This window comes from Lytechinus pictus, chromosome 13 (assembly GCF_037042905.1).
Source record: "Lytechinus pictus isolate F3 Inbred chromosome 13, Lp3.0, whole genome shotgun sequence".
NCBI classification, from domain to species: domain Eukaryota; kingdom Metazoa; phylum Echinodermata; class Echinoidea; order Temnopleuroida; family Toxopneustidae; genus Lytechinus; species Lytechinus pictus.
In genome coordinates this window covers 2,863,536-2,890,071 of record NC_087257.1, presented here as the reverse complement: position 1 = coordinate 2,890,071, position 26,536 = coordinate 2,863,536, and the positions used below count along the sequence as shown (strand labels likewise).

The 26,536-nt window shown below is 36.0% G+C and overlaps 1 protein-coding gene across 1 annotated transcript in view; it reads right to left on the bottom strand.

Moving 5' to 3' along the window:
- Positions 1-26,245, bottom strand: part of LOC129274842 (calpain-7-like) — a 34,746-nt gene extending 8,501 nt beyond the window's left edge. Inside the window, exons 1-17 of the mRNA XM_064108539.1 lie at positions 25,782-26,245; positions 22,315-22,420; positions 21,349-21,524; positions 20,744-20,808; positions 18,518-18,847; positions 17,851-17,940; positions 16,215-16,341; positions 14,697-14,782; positions 14,186-14,279; positions 9,026-9,172; positions 7,866-8,093; positions 7,237-7,381; positions 4,411-4,510; positions 3,577-3,703; positions 3,077-3,149; positions 2,067-2,212; positions 622-684 (exon numbers count right to left, since the gene is read on the bottom strand). Coding sequence (XP_063964609.1) covers positions 622-684; positions 2,067-2,212; positions 3,077-3,149; positions 3,577-3,703; positions 4,411-4,510; positions 7,237-7,381; positions 7,866-8,093; positions 9,026-9,172; positions 14,186-14,279; positions 14,697-14,782; positions 16,215-16,341; positions 17,851-17,940; positions 18,518-18,847; positions 20,744-20,808; positions 21,349-21,524; positions 22,315-22,420; positions 25,782-26,045 — 2,367 coding nt within the window. The 5' untranslated portion in view covers positions 26,046-26,245. The remainder of the gene's footprint in view (positions 1-621; positions 685-2,066; positions 2,213-3,076; positions 3,150-3,576; positions 3,704-4,410; positions 4,511-7,236; positions 7,382-7,865; positions 8,094-9,025; positions 9,173-14,185; positions 14,280-14,696; positions 14,783-16,214; positions 16,342-17,850; positions 17,941-18,517; positions 18,848-20,743; positions 20,809-21,348; positions 21,525-22,314; positions 22,421-25,781) is intronic.
- Positions 26,246-26,536: the final 291 nt, after the last annotated feature.

The window sequence follows — 26,536 nt, the reverse complement described above, 5'->3', positions numbered from 1 at the left end:
ATGGCCCCCCCCCCGGGAGAATTAGGGTTAACAAATCAAAATAGTTATACGATCCCTATTAACAATCTTGCCTAGATAAATAGTATGTAATATATCATGCATTATTTGAAGAAGAAAAGTATACACACTTAAAAAGACAATTCATTTAAAACACACACGCCATGTCCATCAACTTAAACTACGAAACAGGCATTAGAGCAAGAACAGTTTGATTGAGGAGAAGTGAAAAAAGGAGAGGGAGCAGAGATAGAACAGGAAAATAAGATATGAAAGAGAAAGAGGGAGCAAAAGAGGGGAGGAAAGTTGAGTTGAAAGTTGGGAAGATAGGAAATTAACTAGAAGAGGTAGAAATAAGAAGTTTTAAGGCTGCAAAGTTAAAATGTTATGTACCTAACTCCATGAAAAAATATCTAATAAATAAAATAAATAAAAATTCTCTCAAAAGTAACATTTCATCAAATTTTTGTTCAAATCATTACAATCATATCCAAAAGTTCATTCATATGCAAGCACAAATGTAAAAAGAATTTGTTTAAACTTATTTAATTTTATAATAACATAATGGGAGTACATGTAAAGCATAGTCAAATATCTAAATAACAAGTCTCTAATATGACTTACATTCTTAGTGTGCTTGTAAGGATCCACAATCTTTGATAGTTTGAATTCACATGTTCCATATGCCTGTGAATTAACAAGAAAGAAAGAAAAATAAGCAACACACTGAAGTAACATCATAACTTATATTTTTCTTATATCTCAATAGTAAGTGGCTGAATCAAAATTATCTGAGCTTGAATAGCTAATCACGTAGACCTGAGTTGCAAAAAACCCACAAAACTGCATTTATTTTTATGTACAACTTAATTTTCTTATCTATATGATTTATGCAATATTTTTGTTCATAACAGCTTGAGATCCAATCCAGGGTTAAATCTTTGGTTCCAATCTGTACCCCTGAAACCCATAAAGTCATATGTTTCCATGTTTGATGTGTATAAAAAGAGCAGGTTTATGCTCATCTTCATTTAAGTTTGCTCGATATGAAAATTCAAAATTTCAGGAAAAACATGATCAAGTTGCATCTCCAGAGCTGCCAACATTGGGATGATAGAATCCAGAAGATTTCGCTGAGGTATGATTTTGTGAGGGAGCGCGCGGCGAAATGTCCCACGGACGGGAGTTTTGGGTAGCTCTGAAATCTGTTGAATAAATATTCTTGAATTAAGCTTACATCCCAAAAAGTGGTATCTGGGAAATAATCTGTGTAATCTTATACTAAGTGTATAATAGTGACTGATGTAATTCTTCTTAATTGTGAGACTTCAAAGGTAAAAGAAAGTAGTTGCAGCAAATAATTATTTCATGAAAAAGTATTTAAAATCAAGGTTAATTGTCACAATATTATCATACATCTACATGTAGATCTGGCATATTAATGCAAACTTATCTTTGTGAAATCATGAAATCTTGGCTCAAAACAGATAATTCTTATGATCACGAACACAAAAAAGCATATGTGGGACAGTGTATTAAAATTGCTTGGAAAAATACCTGACATTTGATGGAATTCCAAGCTTATTTTGCTCAATTCTCAGCAATCACATATTTTCTTCCAGAGCCATTTGGCACATATTTTTTTATTTATACATATGAACACTTGGGTGGTAACTTTATTGAATTCTGTTCAAACTCATTTCGAGATCGTTACCAAAACTGGTATTATCTTTAATGGTATAGATTGATGAACTCTTATCATTCATTATCATCTTACTTACTCTGAGTGTATAGTGAATGGAATTATTCTTCTCAAACTGTGAGACTATGATGGTATAGATCGATGAACTCTTATCATTCACTATCATCTTACTTACTCTGAGTGTATAGTGAATGGAATTATTCTTCTCAAACTGTGAGACTATGATGGTATAGATCGATGAACTCTTATCATTCACTATCATCTTACTTACTCTGAGTGTATAGTGAATGGAATTATTCTTCTCAAACTGTGAGACTATGATGGTATAGATTGATGAACTCTTATCATTCACTATCATCTTACTTACTCTGAGTGTATAGTGAATGGAATTATTCTTCTCAAACTGTGAGACTATGATGGTATAGATCGATGAACTCTTATCATTCACTATCATCTTGCACAGATAATGAGGGCTGTTGATTCGGGTTCCATCCATGAATGGTCCTGGATCATCTGGTTTGTGGATAGAACAGAGGAAAACATTTCAAGCACGCAACTCCACATAACAAATGTGAGACTCTTTACCTTGCATCTTGCATTTTCTCTGCGATTTTTGAGGAATATTTGTCAACTTCAAGCTGTGTGTATTAAACATTGAATGTGTCTGATAAAGTCAGAAAATGCTGTTTGAATATTGTACATTTTAAAAGTTAGAGTTAAAAAAAAACCTATTTCAATGGCTTTTGCACAAGCTTGAATTGCAAAGGTACACATAATTTCATTTAACATAAAGAACAGCTCTATTGTCAATTGTAGTCTTCCGAAAACCCATGTATTTAAAGAGACATTTTTAATTTAATGCATCCCCTCTCCAAATTTTATTGTGAATGCCTCTAAGAAAAAAATAACTTGTGGGAGGTCAACTACAATTGACTCAAAAAGAATCATTTCAGAAAGAAGGGTTGGTTTAAATCCACCATTGTATAAAATGGTGTAAGAAAAAAATGAAATTGAATTGAGTATATGGGGCCACTACATGTTTGTGTGATGCAACAAATGTTCAATTATGTTAATTGTCTTATTTACTCTAAAACAAATCAATTTCCCTTGTTAGAATGATATTCTCATATAGTTGTATGTACCTTACACACACAAATCTCTGTGGTGCAATCATAACTATAAATATTTCCACATGAAATATCAAAACATTGTTTTTGAAGTTACACATACAGATCTAAACAGTTCAAAGGTGACAATATAAAATCATAACAGTTTTTGAAGCTTGAACAAATAATATCTAATCAAAAACTGCCTTGACACTTATTGAAAATTACATGATCTCTGACTGTAAATGATAAATTTTCTGCCTGAACTTACTTGGGTAGTAGACCTTCTTCCCTCCTTTGTAGACCAGAAGAGTGATGAACTCTTTGTTGTCTGCAAAGTCATCCTGAATTAGCAAAATAATGTGATGCATAAATTAATTTTAACGTAAATTGAAAGAGAGGGAGGGGGGGTACTTTATAAAACAAAGTTAAGGTAAAGAGACAAACACATGGAAACACAGAAATGAATGCCTTGTAATCATCAATATGTCTTGAATATGTGGTCTAAACCCACAATGGTCTTATATGTACAGTGTAAATGCCTTCCATTTATTATGTTTGATTCAGCACGTAAATTAACAAAGATTCCAAATAATGAATGTTTGATTTTATCAAAGAGGGCAAAATTAAAGCAACATGTACATGTAGTAACTAAGGTTTCATCGTTAGTAAGCCCACCTGCGTAAATTACTTATATTAACAATGGACTCATTAAATTAGAACAAAGCTGCTATAACTCAAAACTAAAATTCACTATTGACGGATGCATACCTTATCCGTAATATGCCTTGTGAGAAGAATCCACATAGCACCAAGACCTTTGACCTCCAAACGATATTGCGGATTATTACCAATATTGATGTTGTCTTTCTTAGGGCCTTCTGCTGCTGACCACATGCTGAGGAACGAAAGATAAAAAAGACTTAAATGAAAAAACATGCATCTGTACTATTATGAGGTGATATTGAATAAAAAATCCAAGTTAAAAAATTAAAAATATTAGTTTTCATAAAGTGGCTTTTGTATATCCAGAAATCTGCTGAACATCCAATCCCAGATTATCAAGTAAGTGAACACAGACGTAAAACAACTACAACAAATAATAACCATACAACAAATAATAACTATACAAATAAGTCTTGAGCATTGATAACTATAAGCTCCTTTTACCTGAATCTTCAAACTGAAAAATAACTGGTGTGCTTGAGTGATAGCTAAACTCGCAGCGTAAATGTATATCACATAAGATCCATAGTTATCATTTTTACCTTTGTTCTTATTCACCTGACAAAGGCCTGTATCCTAAACCCTGGTGCAATACAAACCATGATAGGTAGCCAAACTTGAAACAATCTCTACAACTGGAAGATCAATTTTCAATCAGGTACAGCATTCAAATGATTACTGAACTGTCTGAAAATAATAACTATAAAAAAATTTCCTTCACCATTACAGTAAATAAAAGAAGCATATAGTATAGCAGATTTTTGACAATATTAGTTTCCAATTCTCTATCCCAGACTAAGACTACGGTTTACTTTACATTGAAACAGAATGCAGAACATGGGCCAAGGAGTTTGGTATAACGATCTGAAGTTCACTCACCCATGCATGATATAGGTATGTGGAAAGAGGGAGGGATTCCAGTTCATATAAATCACATCAAAGAAGTTACATAACGAAGCAAGGTCTATCCAAAATACGCCTGTGGAAAGAAAGAAAACTTCAGATAAAATTGGCAAAGGAGATGTATCACTTGAGAAACTGACAGAGGTCTTGAAGAAAATTAGTGACTGGTCAACACCCACTTTGTCTACTTTCCATTTAGTCTCATTCTTATGGTGGCTCTGAAGTACGGTAGATCAGAGGCGTCGATCCTGGGGGGCAGAGGGGGCGATCGCTCCACCAATGAAAATATTGGGGAGGCAAACAAATCGTTTTGCCCCCCCCCCCCCAATAATTTCGCATGTGCAAAAATAAAATAAGATTGTAATGTTACACAGAAATCAGCAAGCGAGATTGAGATACCAACTTGTTCTTTATTTAAAATCGTGCTCAAAATGTCCGCTTTTCAGATTGGAATATAAATATTTTCAGCACGCGCTTCGCGCTCGCATCATTTCTGTAGCAAAAACCCATACTTTTCATGATTAAATAGGTGAATAGAATGTCCTGTTTTCAGTTCTAAACCTCAAAAGAACTCCCGCTTCGATTTGCAATAATCTTTTGTTGGATATATATCTTGTTTTTTTATTAAAAACGTCCAATAAACTATTTTTTTTTTTTTATATCGAAATATCAAAATTTTCAGCTTGCGCTTTGCGCTCGCATCTAATGTTCTTTTAGATACCCATCTTAATCATTGGTACCAAAAATGCTTAGAATATCAAGCTTTCAGTTCAGAAATTTCAGCTCGCTCTCGGCACTTGCATTATCTGTGTAGTGAGATACATGTATCTATCCTCCTCATGAGTTACTACAAACAGTCGGGCAAACAGTCCGAAACAAGTACCTTTTTCCTGTTTTCATGTCAGTATACTAAAAAATTTTAGCTCACGCTTCGCGCTCGCATAATTTGTTGGTGATATATATAATATAGGCCTATGTATGTGTGTGTGTAGGGGTGTGTGTGATCGAGCGCCATTGGAACGTTGATTCATGATTTTGCCCCCCCATCTGAAAAATGGATTGACGCCCCTGCGGTAGATCACACACGACTAATATTGCTTAGCTTGCAATGAAAATCATAAACTTCATGACTGAAATTGCAAAGTTTGTAACAAAAATTGCAAACTTCAAGACTGAAGTCTTGTGTGATCGACCGTACTTCAGCGTCTCCATACATTCTAGTTTGCTTACTAACCATTTGGTCTAATTGCCATCTAGTCTATTTCCAATTTTGTCTAATTTTGATTTAGGTCATACCCATAACATCTAACATCTACTTGGTGAGATGAACCGACAAAAAATACAAATAACAAGTAGTTGAAGTGGAAGTTAAACATCTGGGGCACTAGACTTAATGGCAATTAGACTAAGTAGGTATCAGATCTAGTCGAGTGTAGACCAAACTACAAAAAGACCAAACTGGTTACGCCCATGTGGTATAAGACTATTTGAGATGTAGACCAACTTCTTGGAGACCATGTGAATATAACCAAATATAAAGTGCTGCACAAGTGCTACAGTACTTGCAGCAGTTACCTTAGAAGATTTACAACCTTATGAATGTTTTCCATGTTTTCTTTATTACGTTTATTAACTTCACATTAACTTCATATTCAAAATGAAGTGTCAGAGCACTGATGTCCTGTGTCAAGACATTAATCTATGTGGCTGTTCTCACTACGTTCCTAAAACTAGTTTACTGCAAACTAGTTTAGTGGCAACTAGTTTAACGCGTAGTGAGAACGGTCAAAGCGATCTTGGAAGCGATCTTCCAAACCAGTTTGGAAAACCACCTCGCGATGTAGTTTCAAGATCGCTTTGCCTCGTTAAACTGGTTTTATCGTGAGGACACAACCGTTCTTCGGGAAGCGATCTTCGCACATTTTGAGTGCGCTACTCCACACGACAGGTGTAGAATGCCTATGCTGCGGTTTTGAATTTTGCGCAAAACGTGTCACCCCACTAAGAGCGTTTCCATAGCAACAAGAGCTCTTTACGTGAAGTGATTTTGAAAACCACTTTCGTGTGATCGAGTGGGAACGCTAGCAAAGCGATCTTCCAAAGTGGTTTCCTGAATCGGTTTCCAGTAAACTAGTTTTAGAAAGCGTAATGAGAACGGCCTCTATATTTGTCACATGTGATCCCAGTTGGGTAAAAGGGTAGGCCTGCTTGGCAGGAACTAATTCCTTGAAATTCTTGTGCTCTATACAGTGCGTCCCACAAAAAACGAAACCGAGATTTATCGATGATTTATCATAACTTAATCACAAATACAATAGATAAATGACCTACCATTGTAAAGCTTAGAATCTCCTCTTTCATCTGAAATTACTTAGATTATTTCTCCTTCACGCATGAGTGAGCAAAAACAATTTGAAGAGGGGATACCAAAAAGTCATTTGGCGGGCTGTATCTGGGTTTCAAAAAGAAAACCACATTTCTAAAAAGTTCAATATCTGCTCTTTAATTTGATACCTCAATTACAGAAAATGGTCAAGAAATAAGAAAGTTCTGGTTATTTTGCTCACTCATGCGTAAATGAGGAATAATCTAAGTAATATCAGATGAAAGAGGAGATTCCAAGCTTTACATAGGTAGGTCATTTGTCTATTGTATTTGTGATTAAGTTATGATAAATCATCGCTAAATCTCGGTTTCGTTTTTTCTGGGACGCACTGTATAATCAGGTTTATATTGAATGTCCTTTCAAGCCACACAGTTTATAAAGTGACATGCGCTTTATAAGAACAGAATCATGCTAACCATTATCAAACTCCTGTGCATTCTTAGGGTCAAAGTTAAGTGCTTTCTGAAGTTCAGGAGTCCAGTTCGTTGTGTCTGCTTCTGAGAATCTTCCTTTCCATCTAAGATGACTCCATGGATTCTTGAGTTGAAGAAGCTTCTTACCCTGTCAAGGATATCAAATAAATAAAAAAAATCTGAATTTTTCTGTTAATCATAAATATAAAAAATGCTAATTTTTGGTCTCTTCATTCTTTTATGAAAAAAGAATTCCTATCAAATTGCAGTTTTTTTTTTTTTAATACCCTAAGTATTCTCGATATTGTGTTTAGTATTGTATTTTCAATGGAAATCATTGGCGCTCATTATTCTGATCATGAACAGCATGAAATCAATGACTGTGCAAGACTTGATATAAGAAATAATAAAACATAGTACAAACCATCTCAGGTTAAATATTACCAAAACAAATGTCGAGGGGGGGGGGATAATAAGAGCCCCAAGAGTATGCTTGAATGGCCATTCACAGTGCTAAAGCTGCAAGGATGTTGAAATTATCCTTCAATGTTTGAATAAGTTCTCAATCAAAGTATTTAGATTATCTTCCAATCGATAAAGCTGTAATAATTCTAAGTACGTGAAGACCTTACTTGTATCTCTCTTATGTCTAGCATTGCGTATGCATGAGTAGGGACAAGTCCTGCCCGATCGGCCTCTGCCTCAGGTAACATCCCTGTTGCAACCGTAGCGAGAACGTCCCCTCTGTGGAAGCGCTCATAGAGCTTCTTGAACACCTTGTCAGCATCAAAGTCAGGAGAGTTTGTCCTAATGGCCACTCTCTCAGGGATCCAACCAGTCAGAGCATGAAGGTCAATGTTCTGATGAAAAGATAAAAGGGGCAACAGATCATACTGAATCAGGAAATAGATATTGGTACATTCAAACTCATGCATGCATCATTTCCTTGACAAGTCTACGTGCCATTCTGTTTCCAAAGGCATGCAGTGTACTTCTCCTATGCCACAGGTTATGGCAACTACTTTAAAATTGGAGGGTAGATAGGGGGTAAAGATGATATAAAGAAATCAAATCAAATCAAATGATTTAACTTGTTGAGCTTGAATTGATAGATAACAAGACAAAAACTAGTTGGTGTCTCAGAAAGCTTTACGCTGCAGTCACATTTCCCCTACGGCCGCCGTACCGCGAGCCAAAAACAGCCGTTTAATCTAATTTTATTCAAACCACCCATATGTAGCTGGGACAAAAAATGTTAAAGCAGCTGTTTTCGACTTGCCGTATGGTGACTGTAGGGGAATTGTGACTGCAGCGTTATGCACGACTAAAAAACATTCTTCTTAGATGCTGTACTCAAGAACATACCATCAGAAAGTGTCCTCAGTCATGCACATTTGTAACTTACAAACAAATGTATGAAAAAACCCACAAGGGTCCCGTTGCATCAAAGTTACTATTATGGTAACTTTGCCATCCAATAAACTACCATGGTAACAGTGCTAAGCAGCCAATCAGAATCAAGGATTCCACGAAAGATACCATTGGATAGATGTCTACGGGTTGGCCTACCACAAGGTATTTTTCTTTTTGGCCATTTCCCTCATTTTCTTTAATTTGTTTGATGAAGAATTGTTATTTATACATTGTTCTTCACTGTCTATTTCATGTATATTGTAGTTTTGTCTGATCTCTTGAGGAGAAATAAATGAAAATGAAACTGATAGCAAAGTTTAACAGGGCCCAGAGAGTCAACTTTGAACCCGACAATTCATTCACTATTTGAAGAACTTACTGAGTTAGAGCCTGGGAAATCATATCCTCCCATGACCTTCATGTAAGCCTTCTCCAGCAGCGATACCCAGAATTCATTGCGGTTGGAAGAGAATGAACACAAGAGGTCGCCATGCTTGTCCGCAGGAAGATAGTCATCAATGATCACCTATACAGTAAAAGTAGATATAAAGTCATTATTAATATTCATAAATGTTTCACAAGGAGATAAGGGAACTGCATGGAAGCAGGTAATTGTTGAGATGAGCTGTAACTCTAGATTATGGCAAAACGCATTGATGGGTTCTAAATAAGCTTTTTCGGTATTGATATTTTCAATACCGGTATTACTAATTGCTTCAATACCGGTATACCGACTAATACCGGTGTAAATTCCCAATTCATTGTGCAAACAGTGTCCAATGTTTGTTTAGCCCTGATATGGCCTCGGATAAAGAGTGGATGCTTGCGGTCAGCTGAGGAATGCTCAGCATGGTCCGTTCTCATTGACAGAAACTTTCTCAAACATATTTTCATAGATTAAAAAAAATTAAAAATGACGAAGTTGAGACTTGTCTTGAGCCTTGCAAGTCACCACTAACCTTAGATTTTCAAATGGAAATAATCATGATTTGTTTATTAAAGAGAGATTAGAAAATGAGAAATTATCGTATTTCAAGTCCCAACTATTATAAAGACCTGAGCAAAAAGTTATACGATCATGCTCTCTCCCGGCCCCACCGAGACGGCGAGAGAGAGTTACCTGTGCACGTGCGCGAAATTATCTCAGCAAGCACGTGGTACAATTTATTAATCCTATCTCCATGCTGAAATGAATTAGATGTAGTCAAGTTACCAAATGCTATACCGCACCTACTCACTGCTATTTTGCTAAACGTGTGTACATGCCCCAAGTTCCAAGCACCAAATTCCCTGCTGAAACAGTCAAGGAGATTTGCGTGATTTTCCCTTCACCGATTTGGCCCCACTCATTCACATTTAGATACGCCCCTTTTTTTACCACTCACATCAACACGTGTTCGTCGAAGGTTCAAAGTTTGTCGACCTCAAATTTTGACATCTCGTAAATAACTTTTCTTATGTCCATTGTGTTGAACCCCCCCCCCCCCTCTTAGCTAACTCCCTTCAGGCCATGTTTTCTCCCTCTTGTGAATCTCCACAGTAAAAACCTCCCCCTTGACTTCTTATCCCGCGGCCGCCTCTTTCTCACTCTTTTTTCTTGATTTTGTTTTTCTTTATCTCCCAGCCCCTTAATTCCTCACTCTCTCTTTCCCATCGGCCCATCCTCTCCCCGTCACCACCCCTCTCTTACCACAAACAATCAACATCCTCCTCTTCTCCGAGTCTCGATCTTCCCCCCTTTTTTCTAATTCTGTCTTTTGCCCCCCCCCCCCCAAGTCCTGGTCATCAATACTTTTTCATTTTAATAATGTCAATTCTATCTTTCACACATGCCAAAATTGAGTTGATCATCTTATCACGCCACCAGTCCATCATAAATTTAAATTAAAATCAATCCAATAGTTTATTTCATTTTATTCATGACCGCACATGCACAAAAAGGATACATCACCCATCACAAATCACACAAATATTCCAGCCATTTTCTTCCATTCACGATCACTTCACAGATCATTTTCAAAATAAACCAAGAGGGATGGCGTAACATTTTGTTTCCATGTTTTTTATTTATTTGTTATTATTTTTTATATTTATGTATGTATTATTTATTATTTGGGGGGGGGTGTCAAACGACTTTTGTAGCAGGCTGCATAAAAGTAAACTTGTCATAATTGAAACAAGTTAAGAGCAGTCCGAGAAAAAAAACTTTCACTAAGAAAAAAAAAGTGTTAATCCATGTGGTTTGTCTGTCGATGCCCAGCACCCCCTCCCTCCCCCCCCCCCAAAAAAAAAAAGTTAAGAGCAGTCCGAGAAAAAAAAACTTGCATAAAGAAAAAAACAAGTGTTAATCCCTGTGGTTTGTCAGTCAACGCCCCAAGGTTGATACTTCGTTGAAGACACCACGTGGTCAAAAGGCAGGCTGGGGAGTGTTTCAAAAAGAGTTTTGTCGGTGATTTTGTTTGTTTATAGAGGGATGTTACAAGCTATGACAAACCCTCGCATGTGATTGGAGGAAAGCAAATCTGTTGTTGAAACCACTGAAAAATCTTCATGAAATGCTCCCCATCTCGATCGGCTTCGTTTGTTTTCTGTAGCTGTGTGCACAAGTGCATGCAGCCGATATGCACCCCATGTAGGCCTAGCTACGTAGCGGTGGGGCCGAGGCCTTATGCAGCGGCTAGCGGAGCTCAGACATTAGTTCAGGGGCGATGTATTCATTTCGAGGTTAGATTATCGGATTCTGATTTCATTAAATACGTTGAGAGAGCCAAACAACTTATTGTTTTGGCTTAATTTTACTGTAAAAATACCCATAGAGGACAATACAGAAGAAAATACCGGTATGATATTTTCAACTTTTGGTATGACGGTATTTCGGTATTGAAATTTTAACGGCGGTATCCATACCGGTATGCCGTTCATACCGAACGGTATTACTAATACCGGTATACCGAAAAAGCTTAGTTCTAAACCACAAAAAAATGGATTCATAACATTCCATTTGCTGTGGTGATTTTCTGAAGCCCCATACCAGTTTTCAATTTATATATTGGTGAAATTGCCATATACATCATACATTTGTTTTTAGTTAAAAATTGGACGCAGAACAAGTTACTCAGATTTAGCACTATGCCCATCTCATAATTTGGGTACCAGAGTCGATCAAAGGAAAATTGGATTCTTACAAAAATTCAATATTTGAGTACGGTATGATCATTTGAGCACATTTCAACGTCCTGTCATGTAATCCGTAATTTACAATTTTCGATATTAGGTACTTGGCTTGTGAGTTGTTTTACTTTTTTTTTTGGGGGGGGGGGGGGTTTTGCAGTTGAAGATTACAAAAAAAGTGTTGTTCGCTCATGAAACGCATTAAAAATTTGACCATTGATAGGAAGCGAACAGTTCCAGAGATACGATGATCTGATGCTTGAGTTTTTTAGTATTCGTGCATTCTACTTTTCTAACCAGCTGGTTAACAGATGCAGATTAGTGCATAACTTATTGGGTGTGTCGAATATTGGGTACAAAGGAAAGCAGCTTGACATCACTCTTTCCTAAACAAACTCCCTAGTGATAGCTTCTTTGTTTAACGCTATCGAACCTTCATTTCCCTAAAGGAAATTTTTGAAAATGGTGATCTGTGAAGAAATTCTCTGTAGATGCTCTTGCCAAAATTTATCCGACAATAGCACATTTGGGTTGAATATTTGTGTATAGTCCCACAAATGCAGAGCATATAACTCACAGCAAGATAGAGTGGATTGGGACAATCACTTTCAGAGTTTCTTCCTTAAATCAATTTAAAAACATAACCAGTTCCTGTCGTTGAAACTATTGACTTACAAAGATTTTCAGAATAATTTGTGCAATCCATTTTTTTGGGGGTGGTTATGTTTTTATTGGAAACTAAAAAACAAGGTTACACTACAACAATATAGGTTTCTTAAAGGACAAGTCCACCCCAACAAAAAGCTCATTTGAATAGAAAGAGAACAAGTGGAATGCCTCTGGCCGTCTCACCTGCATCACGCGATTCAATATAGCAGCAGTGCTGATTTTGAAAACTACTATAACTCGCACAAGATGTTCAGTGATACTTGGTTACTCTTATTTCCACGTTTTATGAACTAGACCAATACACTTATAGAGATATGATGGCAATTCAACAAATACCCCCAACGTGGCCAATGTTCTTTGACCTTACATGACCTTTGACCTTGATCATGTGACCTGAAACTCGCACAGGATGTTCAGTGATACTTGATTACTATTATGTCCAAGTTTTATGAACTAGACCAACACACTTTCAAATTTATGGCTGTAATTCAACAAATACCCCAATTTGGCCAAAGTTCATTGACCCTAAATGACCTTTGACCTTGATCATGTGACCTGAAACTTGCACAGGATGTTCAGTAATACTTGATTACTATTATGTCCAAGTTTCATGAATCAGATCCATAAACTTTCAAAGTTATGATGGTAATTCAACAGATACCCCCAATTCGGCCAAAGTTCATTGACCCTAAATGACCTTTGACCTTGGTCATGTGACGTGAAACTCATGCAGGATGTTCAGTGATACTTGATTAACCTTATGTATAAGTTTCATGAACTAGGTCCATATATTTTCTAAGTTATGATGACATTTCAAAAACTTAACCTTAGGTTAAGATTTTGATGTTGATTCCCCCAACATGGTCTAAGTTCATTGACCCTAAATGACCTTTGACCTTGGTCATGTGACATGAAACTCAGGCAGGATGTTCAGTAATACTTTATTAACCTTATGGCCAAGTTTCATGAACTAGGTCCATATACTTTCTAAGTTATGCTGTCATTTCAAAAACTTAACCTCAGGTTAAGATTTGGTGTTGACGCCGCCGTCGCCGCCGCCGCCGCCGCCGCCGTCGCCGTCGGAAAAGCGGCGCCTATAGTCTCACTCTGCTATGCAGGTGAGACAAAAATCAAACAAGCATAACACTGAAAATGTCATCAAAATCGGATATAAAATAAGAAAGTTATAATATTTTAAAGTTTCGCCTAATTTCTCAAAACAGTTATATGCACATCCTGTTCGGTATGCAAATGAGGGGACCGATGACATCACCCATCACTATTTCTTTTGTATTTATTATATGAAATATTTTGATTTTCTTGTCATTGTCATGTGAAACAAAGTTTCATTCCTCCCTGAACACATGGAATTCCATTATTTTAACATTTTGTGGTTCAAGCAAGGGTGTCCTAATTGTCAAATTCGTGAAAATTGAAATATTGTATAATTCAAACAATAAAAAACAAAAGAAATAGTGAGTGAGTGACATCATCAACTTTCTAATTTGCATGTCACTGAGTTGAGCATAGAACTGTTTTGTGAAAAATAAGCGAAACTTTAAAATGTCATAACTTTCTTATTTTACATCCGATTTTGATGAAGTTTTCGGCGTTATTCATGTGTGATTTTTCTCTATTTATTTAAATCAACTTTTTTCTGTGGTGGACTTGACCTTTAAGTATCCATGGATTTCTGTACCTTTCTCTTGACACCATTGATCCACAGAATAGCCATATACTTCCCACATGGATTGTAGATTGGTTTGTTACTCCGGTCTTGGGGGTATATAATGCTGTAACACAAAGCAAGAGATACGGGTGGAACAAAAATTCTCATCGGTGACATGAAATACAGGTCTATTCTCATTGAAAGAAACATTGATATTAATTGACATACATGTAGCAATTGCCACAAACGTCTTAACACGATTGTAGATTGGTTTAGTACCCTAATAATACAGGTAAAGTAAAACTGCCACAAAGGGGAACGAGGCATCATTTAATACTAAAAAGACTGGAAGGCTTTTCCATGATAAATCTGTAATATGCAATTTGTTACACAAAATTTGCATTGTAAGCGGTTCCCAAACTCGGTATTACAGATATGATCATTGAAATATGTAAGGGAGAGTGTGAATATGTGTGTAAGACAGGGGGAAAGAGGTGGAGAATGAGAGAAAGAAAGAGAGAAGTTGACAAAAAAAACTTACTTTGTAAGTAGATGTTTCTTGAACCTTCGTTCATAATTGGCTGATATCGCTAATGATGCAAGGAATGAACAGTCCTGAACAATCGTCTGTAAAAGAAATTTTATAAATTTACTTTATACTCATAACTGATCCAGTAAACTGATTAAAGATAATTTACCAGTTTCCTTAGTACATTTGATGAGTTGTGGATAATAACCGATTCATTTGTGTATCAAATTTTCCAAATGCATATATGATACTATTAAACCCACTTGATATTCCAATGACAAGAGATCAACATCTCTGCATACTTCCTGTATAAGAGAAATCAATTTTGTTATTTTCTTACCAAGGATAATACGTTGTGTCGGTGCAAGAACACGCTTAACCCTATCTAAACTGGGCTATTTAAGACCAACATATACTGGGGGGGTCAATTTGAAACCCCCCCCCAGATCTTGGCCGTTGATTGCGCGAAGAGCCAGATGTAAACTACAAGAATGTATAGTAAAATTTTCAAGAAATTAATTGCTTATATTTTTCATTAATGAATTATGCAAATAAGCGTATGAAATTTGCCCTAATTTTGTTTTTTTGTTTATGTTTTTGCCTTTAACTCAATTTATATAGCTAGTAGAATGCTTATTTTTGGTAAACGTATAGATTTGTACATTTCCAACAAAAATCAACAAAAAATTGCTGAAAAATAATTTATTTCCTATGTATCTTATTGTTTTTTTAATTCTTATGTAGTTCTCTGTTTTTCCAAACCTTTGTTTTTTTCGATGAAATTTGTCAGGGACCCTTTTGCAATCATAAATAACATAAAATAAATCCATCTAAAACAACAAAAGTAAAAATAATCATACATTTATGATATTTGGTTGAAAAACACAATTTGCATTGACTTTGTACACATAATCACGTTTTTGAGCAATTTTAGGACCGACATGCGCTTACATAATATTGTGTAATTTCGGAACCGCATACCCGGGCGTCACAAATTTGGTCTCAAAAGATGCGCAAGACTTGTAAGAAAATAGTCAGCGAGCGGCGTGGGAAAAAAATTTGTCGAGGGGGGGTCAAATTGACCCCCCAGTTTATCAAGGTTTAACACCACACTTTTGTGCATTGCATGCATGCAAAAACGCCCTTGCATAAGGGCATTGCGTAAGGGTGTTTCTACACTAATGGGGTGCGCAAAAAAAAAATCTAACAGCGTTCTTTCATCAACACGACAGATAGTACCGAGGAGATTAGAAAATCAGAGGACAAACTGACAAATGATAAGGACAAACTTCCATTTGCCATTTACACAATTATATTATAAAGGAATTTGTAAATTTCTCCAAGAAGTACCTTGACCCTTTGGCTGGTAAATCAAAGGACAACACTGAGGGTATATCATTACACTCAACATGGGTGATCTAGATGGCTAGCTCTTAGGATTTAGGAATTCACAAACCCTTGAACTCAAAATTTGAATTTCAATTTAACTTTTACTTGAAAAGTTTCTTGCACTTGAATGTTGTATCTTACCTGTCTGACACTGAAGCTTGATACGGCGTAGATTAGTTTAGGATCACTGCAAATATCAGATGGACGCACCCACTTCCCTAACCTATCCTTCTGTTTAGTGCACAAGACAAGCTTGCCGTCTTTATCCCTATGTTAGAATATATGCACATACATGTTAATAAGCAAAACCTACACAAGCAAACATTGAGAAAAAAATAATGGGGTGCTACAAGAAAATTGTAACTGATTGCAAGTCCATTTTAGGTCTAAAATCATTAGAAAGTCATGCATTTCAATGAAAATTTGCAATGCATTGATGGTCTGCTTGTTGCCTCAACAAGTATGAATTGATTGGATTTAGTCAAAATGATATATCACTTGTAAATTTGGATAAAAAAATTTGCCACTGATTGCTAAAATCTTCTTGCAACACCCTTCAGACAATCATTTAATTACAAACACACAAAAAATAACTTATATTATTAACAAAATCTGGACAAGTCTCATGGGAAATGCAGTCCACTTGTTGATAGGGATATATAAAAAAAGCATCAAGGTAACATTTTGTCAACCTTTGCCTTGCACCGAGAGGTGGTTTGAGGTGAAGGTGAAAGACAAGAAGATAATGAAGGAGCAAGTGGAGGAGAGTAACAAGCGTTGGTTGAGGGTGGGGTGGGGGATGCACTGAATTGTGCTATGTGAAAGGAGGGGGTAACGAAAAAAGAAATGATGTAAAGTGAATCTTGCCATCCACAATCAGCAAGGAGACAATCAGATTTGAAACTATGGACGGCTTGTCAGGAGAAATATCATTCTTTGGAGAGCTGTGCGTTACAAAAGGAAAGGATAAAAAAAGATATTCCTTTCAGAGATATCAGTAGACCTAAATATGTGACCTGCCACTCTAGAACCCACAAAAAGTTGCCGAAAATAAAATTGAGATTTTTATTGAGCATTCTGAGAAAAGGGCATACCAAGCTTGAAAATGATGTATAGCTTGCCAAAACTGATCAACGTAAAAGTTCACACAAGTTTTTTATTAAATATCAGAGGAAATTCAGTGACAGATTAAAAAAAAATTAGGTTTGAAATTTGTGGTTCACTCAAGCATGAGATTGCAATCTCAGTGAAGCTTCAAAGTAGTCCAGGGGTCCGTAACACAAAGCTTAGCAATGATTGCATATTTTTCTACGATTGATTGCATTGACTACAATGTAGAATCAATTGTGAAAATCAAGCATACAATTGATAATTAAGCTTTGAGTTACGGGACCCAGAAGTCTTTTGAACTTAACTTCAAATTTTGACAGTATGGAGGAGAAGAATTACTCTTTCAGATCAGCTAATATGTCCTAACTCTCACATTTTGAAGACCAAATTTCTGTTTAAGCTAACTACAGAGAACCTTCCCTGATGACCTACTGTATTGTCGGTTTCGAGGTGATAAATCACATGGTTCCATTGAACCTCTACCATTAGTGATTTATGTCACAACTGGCTTTCCATAGTTAAACCACAACTTTAAACCTGAGTTTAAGTTAAACCGGACTTCAGAATACGGGCCTATATGTTAGATGGAATTGTTGCAGGAGTAAATGTCGTGTCACAAAATCACATACCTTGAGAGCTCCAAATGAGAATGTAAAAGAGAACTTACGTAAAGGGCACAGGGTAGGCAAATCTCTCCTTGAGGTCTGCTTGAGACATGAATGGCAAATATGACCGTCCATTGATTTCAGAGGTTTTTCTGTGAAATAGAGACAAATAATTTTTTTCTTTGAGGACATGTAAACAAACACAAGAGAGCATATCAGAATCAGTGATGTAGTTAGAGCCATTACTTCGGAGTCACAAAGCTGCTGGAGTAGACTGTACACGTGACTTGGCCTTGACTACACCCCTGACCACAATATACAAGACAATAATGGTATCTACATGACTATCGATATCTATTAAAAACAAGTTTCAGTTCTACATTTCAGGGTAAAAAATCTAATAATATTGGGTGTCAACCATTTTTTCCCCTTTTATTATCAATTTCAAAGCTGAACTCAAAAGAAATCAAGGTTAATTCCTAGCAAATACATAGCTCTAAATTTAAAGTTCTTCACAGTCTGAAAGTTTGAAAGATGACATTGCATAAGAAAGGAAGGCTCAACCTGATTAAATTCCAAGTTTGTTCTGCTTATTAATCAGCAAATAAGCATTTTATACAATAATCATTTTGGAACATCTTTTTATTTTGAATAAGAACGACCGAGTTATCTTTTGTTCTATTCCAACTCTTCTTTTTTCCCCACCAAGAAATCATGAACTCTATCTACCTGAGAACAGCGATTTCCTCTGGAGTGTATTTACCACCACCTCCTCCTCCACTGCTACCTCCACTGCCACCACCACCACCACCCCTACCAGATGTAGTGGAACTGCCCGCAGATCCACTTGTACTCCTGCCTCTTCCATTCTCCTTAGGGGTGTTTTTACCCGTAGCAGAGGAGGGTGTCTCATTGTCTAGACTGGGAAGGTCATTGGGTATTTCTGGGAGGTTTAGAACGGGATTATCGTTTGGTAGATTCTGGTTCTTGGTAGGAAGCTTGTCCTTCGGAGGGGATGGAAGACTGTTGGTGACGGAAGTCTTCTTCAACGCCTCTGCTCTAAGATTTGAAATTAAAGAGAAAATATATTCAAATTATTCTACTACTTCCCTGAATGAGCAATAGACCTGAGTAAATAAAATAAATATCTAGGATTTGTATAGCGCACGTATCCACCGTATTAGTTGCTCAAGGCACTCCTATATTACCAGGTATATGAAAGGCAAGCATCAATGTCTTCTAATCTAATTCTAAGTTCTTGAAATTTGAAATCTATAAGATAGCACAGTTCACAAACTGCTTATTATCTACATGTAAACAGTTTGTTAATGAAACATAATATGAACTTGAAAAAAATTATTCATTAAATTTATGTAATGATTTATTTATTGGTATATGACCAGTGGCACAGTATACTGAATGGGAAAATTAACAATTCATGAATAACAATATAATTACAAAGCAAATCATCAAAAACATAATTTCAGTACTGTATCATAACATAAAATCTACTTATATATTCCATGGTATTGAAGTGATAGGGAAAGAGGGATAAGCAGAGTGGAGGGGGGGGGGGGCATGAGAGAGGAGGTGGTACTGGAAAATAGAATGAGAAAATTGAGTGAGATAGAAAGAAAAAGAGAAAATGGCGAAGGAGGGTGAGGCGGGTGATATGAAGAACATGAACAAGAACAAAGGCCCCTCTCTATTCTGAAGTCCAGTTTAAATTAGGTCATGGACTGTATGGTAAAATCATCCCTAGTCAAATCTGTCAACATTTTGTTTACATTGTATGTTCCTTGAATAAACTGTTGTTAACCCATTCATTGAATAGTGAATAAACTATAGTTATTGTTCCCAGACGTTTATAAATGAATTGAGCACCAGATATGCAGACAGATCAAACCTCAACTGTTAGAAATTAGTGTTAGTTAAACCACAGCTGTAGACATGGATTTAAACAAAAATTGGACTTCAGAATAAGGGACAACATAGAGTTTTGTACATTGCTATTAAACCTAATTGTGAAATTCAAATAAATATCAACATACATGTATGTGACCAAGCACACCAAAACCCACAAAAACTGGTAGTGTGTGATTTTCAGGAGGAGGACATCAAAAGTGTGTTTGGTCAGAAGGGTGAAATTAAAGTTTCTAGTATTTTTTTGTAAGAGTATACATTTTTCTATTGACTTCAGAAAAAGGATGTTCCAAACAAATCCAAAATGGTTGTTTTGATAGTTTCAATCAGACCTAGATTGATATTCTGACGTTTTGAATTATTTTGCCATTTGTTCTTCTTCCTGAAAACCAAAGTATTTCCCTTATTTTCATATAGATCTCCAATTAATGTTAAAAAAAATGGATGTGCTTAATTAGCGAGACAAAGTTGGAGCCAATCTATTAATGACCCCTTCTAAGATAATTTGAATGAGTTCTAATCCACTTTTTACCATCTTGCACAATATTGTGAGGGTAAGTGTGCTTTAACAGATGTGTCAACTTTAATCCCTCTTTTCTCAAAAGTAACTTTCTGTGGAAGTCAATAGTTTTCCTTTTTTAATAAAGGGTAGGAACATCCAATCAGTGCTGTTATCATTCAAAAATTTCTCTGTCGATATATCGGTAAAAATATCTTACCGATATCGAGAACTATCAACAAAAGAACATTTTATTGATAGGCCAGTTCGAGGTACATGTAAAATTGAATGCGCCACGACAGTTAAGACAAGGCCACATCCCATCCACGTCGGTGCTGTAGCTTTTAGGCTCTCAAAAGTAACACTCTATGGTAGTCAGAATGAATAAAGGTTAGGAAAATCCAATACATAGCATCTTAAAATGACAATTTCTCTTATCACTCAAAAATCATTTATGGTGACTTTTTGTGGGTTTTGTCATGCCTGGTCACATATTGCAAACAACATTCTCTCTTTTTTCAAATATTATTTACCTGTCAAGGGCCTGCTTAGCTAGTCTATTTAGCTTGGTCTTCTGTTCTGGACTACTTGTTTTACTCTAAAATAGTATAAAGAAAATAGCATTAACACATTAATATCTTTAGTTCTTGTGCACAAATGCAAAATGGAGGATTTAATGGCAAACACAAAATGAAGCTGGGAGAAATGAAAAAAAAATAGATTGAAATCTTACATTTTGGTATTACTTTCAATCCAATCTATCCTGTATTTGGTACAGCACATTTTTCCTGCAGCGTTGTTACAAAGAGAATTTGTCAACATAACTATCAGGACTTAAAGTAGATGATTTTCTAGTCATAAAGAAATATACTAATTTGAATGAAGGAACATTGTTTTTGTGATTGGCAGCTGTGTTTCTTATGGGGGAACAGTATGCAGGCCAGTCCCTAACTGAAACTTTGATTAACAAGTGGGTCTTCACACAAGACTAGCACAAACACAACTGTAGTTTAGATTTAATACTGAGTAAGCAATTACACAAGTCATTGGCAGGGACCTAGGCTGCATATTCAGACCACTTTAACTCAAGTGAAATGTTTTGCCAGCAGACTAGGGAAGGGGGGGGGGGTCAACTTACAGCTTTGATGCAGAGCTCAGCAGCATTTAGATAGAGCTCTACTGCCTCCTCATCTCCTCCTTCTTCTTCTAACTGAAACGCCTGATAAATCAAAAAGCTAGCTCTCTCTGCTTCCTCGCTAACTCTAGCTTGAACACTGGCTGCACCGACATGACTGCTACCTGCTGTCTTGTTGACTGAAATGGACAATGAATTCATCACTTTATGTTAAACATATCAATCAATACACAACTTTAACCAGGCAATGCAATGAAGGAGTTTGCTGTACTGTCTTGAGAATTCATTCAATCATTTTTTTTAAATCTCCAAGTTAAAAGCTAGGATAACAAAAAAAGTAATAAAACAGGGTGTTATCAAGATATATGAATCAATAATAAAGATACTACCTAAACAAACATGGATGCTTTGTAGTAATTTTCAAGGTGACAGAAAAATAGCCCCTGAAAAAATAATTAATGTCTACCCTGAATCAACCCATGCTTTACATCATACATTTAGGAAAAATGGTGAGACGATGATACCATCTGTTTCTAAAACTGCCTGTTTTGTGCAAAGATTAGAAATATTGAGTGTATGACATCATCTGCTCACTCATACATGTACATGTAGGCAATATTACATTTTGTAATGTTTTTTTTCAATTAAATGAAACTTTGAAATGTCACTTGTACTTTCTTGCATCCAATTTTTTATGTTTGTTTTATTCATTCTCCATTTACTCTGAGTCTGAGACGCCCCGTTCGGGGTTACACGCTCTAGCATAGTAAAAAAAAAAAATCGAAAGTGATTTTTCAAGGTGAGTCTGCATGATAGCATTACCATTTGACTTAGAAAAACAGTGAGAAAAAAAAACCGGAAAAGAATGTTCTTGCACAAAGGATTTCACGTAAAAAAATCTGGAAAAAAATTATTTAAAAAATCAGAATTCCGAGTTTAGTCGCCGGGAGAATACCATGCCTGTCTTACCTATATCTTTCAATGCCTTCACTCTGTCAGCATACTCTGCATATTTTTCTGATAGATTCTTGGTTGGGTTCGCAAGGTGAGCATTGTACATCGCTTGAATAGCCTCCTGGTTGAACAAAAAAAAAAGGAGTACTAAAATACATGTAGACACTGCATTCTTATTTTTTTTCTTTTCATACACAAATAAACAATACAAGACCAGTCAAATTTGTACATTTCATATTTCAGAGCAAGAAGTATTGTCACCTTGTTGAGGTTTTACATGAATGTATGATCCAGATTGACTAGATTTATTCATACTCTTACTGAGGCTAGATTCACAGAACAGGAACTTGATAGATCAAATGCATGGTTCATGTCATAGGCCTAGGGCAAGGCCTACCTCCAGGGGCCCGTTTCTCAACACCTGGGGCGGTATTCTGAAAACGTTCTTATCTTAATTTTGTTCTTATCTACGTCACGTTCTCAAATTGGTATTCTGAAAACGTTCTTATCTTTTTCTTATCTTTTGTTCTTATCTTTTTCTTATCTTGCTTTCCATCCTATGCTGAGCGCGTAAATTTGTTACACGCGCATAATACAAAAGCGCGCTGAAAAGATAAGAACAAAATAAAGAGAAGTGGTATTTTGAAAACGTTCTTATCTTTTACAATATTTATGATAATATTTAAGATAGCTAGAGGCTTATCACATCTCACGATGTTCGCGTTCTTTCTTGCTAAAAAAAGATGGCCACTGGTAATAACATGTATTCTTTCCATCCTTTTTTTTATCCACCCTTTATTTTGTTTTTCACCTTTTTTTCTATCCTTTTGTCTTCCTTTATCTATTTTCACTTTTTCTTCCTTTCTTTTATTCTTCATTTATATCTTTTGCTTTATTCTTTTGAATTTTTCACTCTCTTCCTTATTCTTATTTTACTTTGTTTCATTTATTCTTCATCTTTCTTCCTTTTTTATTTTCCCTTTTCGTTCTTTTTCTTTCTTTCTTTGAATTAACCTTTCTTTCGATTTCTTTCTTTAGTCTTTATTTTTGCTTTAATTTCTCTTTCATTGTTTCATTTTCCTGTTTTCTCTCTTCCTTCACCTTCTACATTTTTTTATTCCTTCTTTTCTCTTTCTGTTTTTTCTTTCACTCGTTTTTTCTGTTTTTTCAGTTCTTTATTCCTTCATTTTATCCTTTTAATCTTTTTTTGGTCCTTTTTCGTTTTTTTCCTTTAAGTTTCTTTGTTTCCTTTTCTTCATTTAAATTCTTTTTGCTTGCTTACCGGTACTTTCGTTTACTCTTTCATTATTTTCTGCTTTGTTCCTTTCATTTTTTTAAATTTCTGCTTCATTCTGACCCTTTTCTGTCTCCTTTCTTACCTACTTACTTTCTTTCTTCTTGTTTTATTCTTTATTCGTACCTGCTTTATTTACTTTTTTTTCTGTACTTACTTTCTTTCTTCCTTCCTTCCTTCCTTCCTTCCTTCCTCCCACCCTCCCTCCCTTTCTTTCTTTCTTTCTTTCCTTATTGTGCACGTGTCTCCAAATAATAATCAATCATTGCGTATAAAATGCCTATTTCGCGCAATGCGCCAGAAACAGTGTTCGCGCAGTGCCCATGATATTCTCTTGACATAAGGAACGCTTCTATTGGTTAAACTGACAATATAGAGTGCATTTTGATTGGTAATATCCTAAATAATGGGCGTGTTAAAGATAAGAAAGAGGCAGTCCTTACAAGTTACAGAGATAAGAACGCGTTAAGAAGACTTTCAGAATACCGATTTGCAATGATTTTAGCGTCTTCTTATCTCAATGAGATAAGATAAAAGATAAGAACAAAGATAAGAAAATTTTCAGAATACCACCCCTGGACAAGTTTATAATCATATCTTTATCCACCAACCACGGAGTTAGTTCCAATCTTAAACCCGTTTCATGAAAGGCTTCCTAAGTAAAATATCTTAATATCGATACTATCGGCAAAAAGAGCAGACAAGACGTAGCCTTAGGCTTAGTCATACAAAAGCATAATTTTTAAAAAGCAAAATTATGATAAAATTACTGCAATTATTGTGATAAATTGGGAAATACGTCTAATCAAAATAATAACAGCTAGGCAAAATATGCATCATACATACTTAAACCATGAAGACTGGGGCATTCAATTCCTGAGAAAATGAAATAATTCATTTCATGACTAAAAATCACATGTGTGGACATTGAGATGGGTACCCCTGGGCGGAACATAAAATTTAAACAGCTTTCAGAAGTGATCCATATTTTTAGGTTTCCTTTGTAGAATCCTGATAACTTACAGTTACATTATTTATGATTCCAAACATCATAAATTGTTTAAATCCCTAGATACCGAAACATACAATTTGACAAATTTTATGCATAGATTAGAGATAGCATTTATCAAAATGTTGATAAGGGTCTGACAACAACAAATATAAGTCCAGTTATGGATAACATGACGTGGCAGAATCTTTATTGATTCAATTATCTAACTACTTCAAACTGAATGGTTTTGTGCGGTGTTTTAACTTTTACCAACAGTTTTATCAGTTTCTGCGCTATAGTATGGCAGTGTGTCCAAACTTCGCGCGTGTCCATACTTCGCGGACGGTCATTATCTAAAAAACTAGCCAATATCCTTTAAATCTGACGTAATCAACGTGAAAAGCGACCTAAAATTACCCTTTGGTGTAAGTTTCTTTAGGATGAGTTCAGTATTCATGAAAATATTGGCAAAAGATCGGCAAATTTGTCACCGTTAGCGCTTGTTTTGAAGAAATCTGATATTTTCAACAAGCATCACGATATCACCATTTTGCAAGCAGAAATCATCAAAAATGTGAGTTAAATGTGGTACTAACCGATTCTATAGCATTTTGCCATCGATCTGATATAAATATTTCACTTTTTGAGCTTGAGTTTTTCTTTAAATGTCCACAAAAACTTTGGTCCGCGAAGTTAGGTCACACTTTTTCTGAACGGTTTTCCAGCACAGCGCGCATTCGCCGATCGGAATAGAATTTTGAGATCGCGATACCGGCAAATCCCCTTGACCTACTTTACATTTTCGTCCATGATTTTATAGTTTACGATCTTGCCGTCAATGTGGTTACTATTTCTTGAATTGGTTTTGTATAAATTAGGAATATTTTGTGAAAATATTTAAGCCTGATGAATATTTTTGAAAAGTGCGCGAAGTTTGGACACCCCATCATATAGTATACAATTATAATTGAATGACTATCCCACTTGTTTTGGCACGTTAACCCCCTAAATTAGCCTAATGCCAATGGCAGCTGCACGATCGCGAGTCGTCTGTGTACGACTACGAGTGCGAGTACGAGGTCGAGGAGAAATAAAAATAAATATTTTTTAATATTTTTTTTAACTCTTCGAAAAACAGACAGCTGCCGGCTGGCAGCTGTCTAGTGTCTAGCCTAGCCTAGGCACGGCCATACTTACCACATAATAAAATATAGCAGTTCTGTATTCGCCCAAGCTATCCTGTTCCGTAGCTTTCAATGCAAAGTCATATGCATCTCGGAGAAGCTCTTCATCCCTTCCTCGGCCACCCCCGCTCCCCCCGCCACCGCCTCCGCCGGAGCTCGAGGCCGGGTTTAAGTCCACCACCACGTATCCTCCGAAGTCGTCAGTCATTTGGCTGCCAAAACTGCCGCTTGCTCCCGAATCGTCCGGATATAGACGATTGTAACTAGACCAAAACATTCAGAGCTATCGAAGTATTAATTTCAACTCAAATGAATGTACAAGGAATATGGCATAACAAACTATTAAGATCTAATCATCTATGTACGGAAGTGGACAAAATTTTCTACCATGGGAATCGCCATCTTACGTCTTGACAACTGTAGATGGCGGTTGTCGGGAATTCCCCCATATTCTAGCCGTGCCTAATCATGTACTGTATATCGCAGAGCTCTGTGATCATGGAGGTAATCAAGACGAAGACGTAATGATGGCGATTCCCCATGGCAGAAAACTTTGTCCACTTCCGTACATAGATCTAAATACTGTAGTTTGTTATGCCATATTGCTTGTACATTCATTTGAGTTGAAAGTTATACTTCGATAGCTCTGAATATTTTTCTTTTTAATCTTTCATGTATTTTGTCCTGAAAATTAAACATTCTAAGCAATGTTTGTGATCCTGAACATTTTTAATAAATGTTCTATAGCACGATCGAAAAGGGACTTGT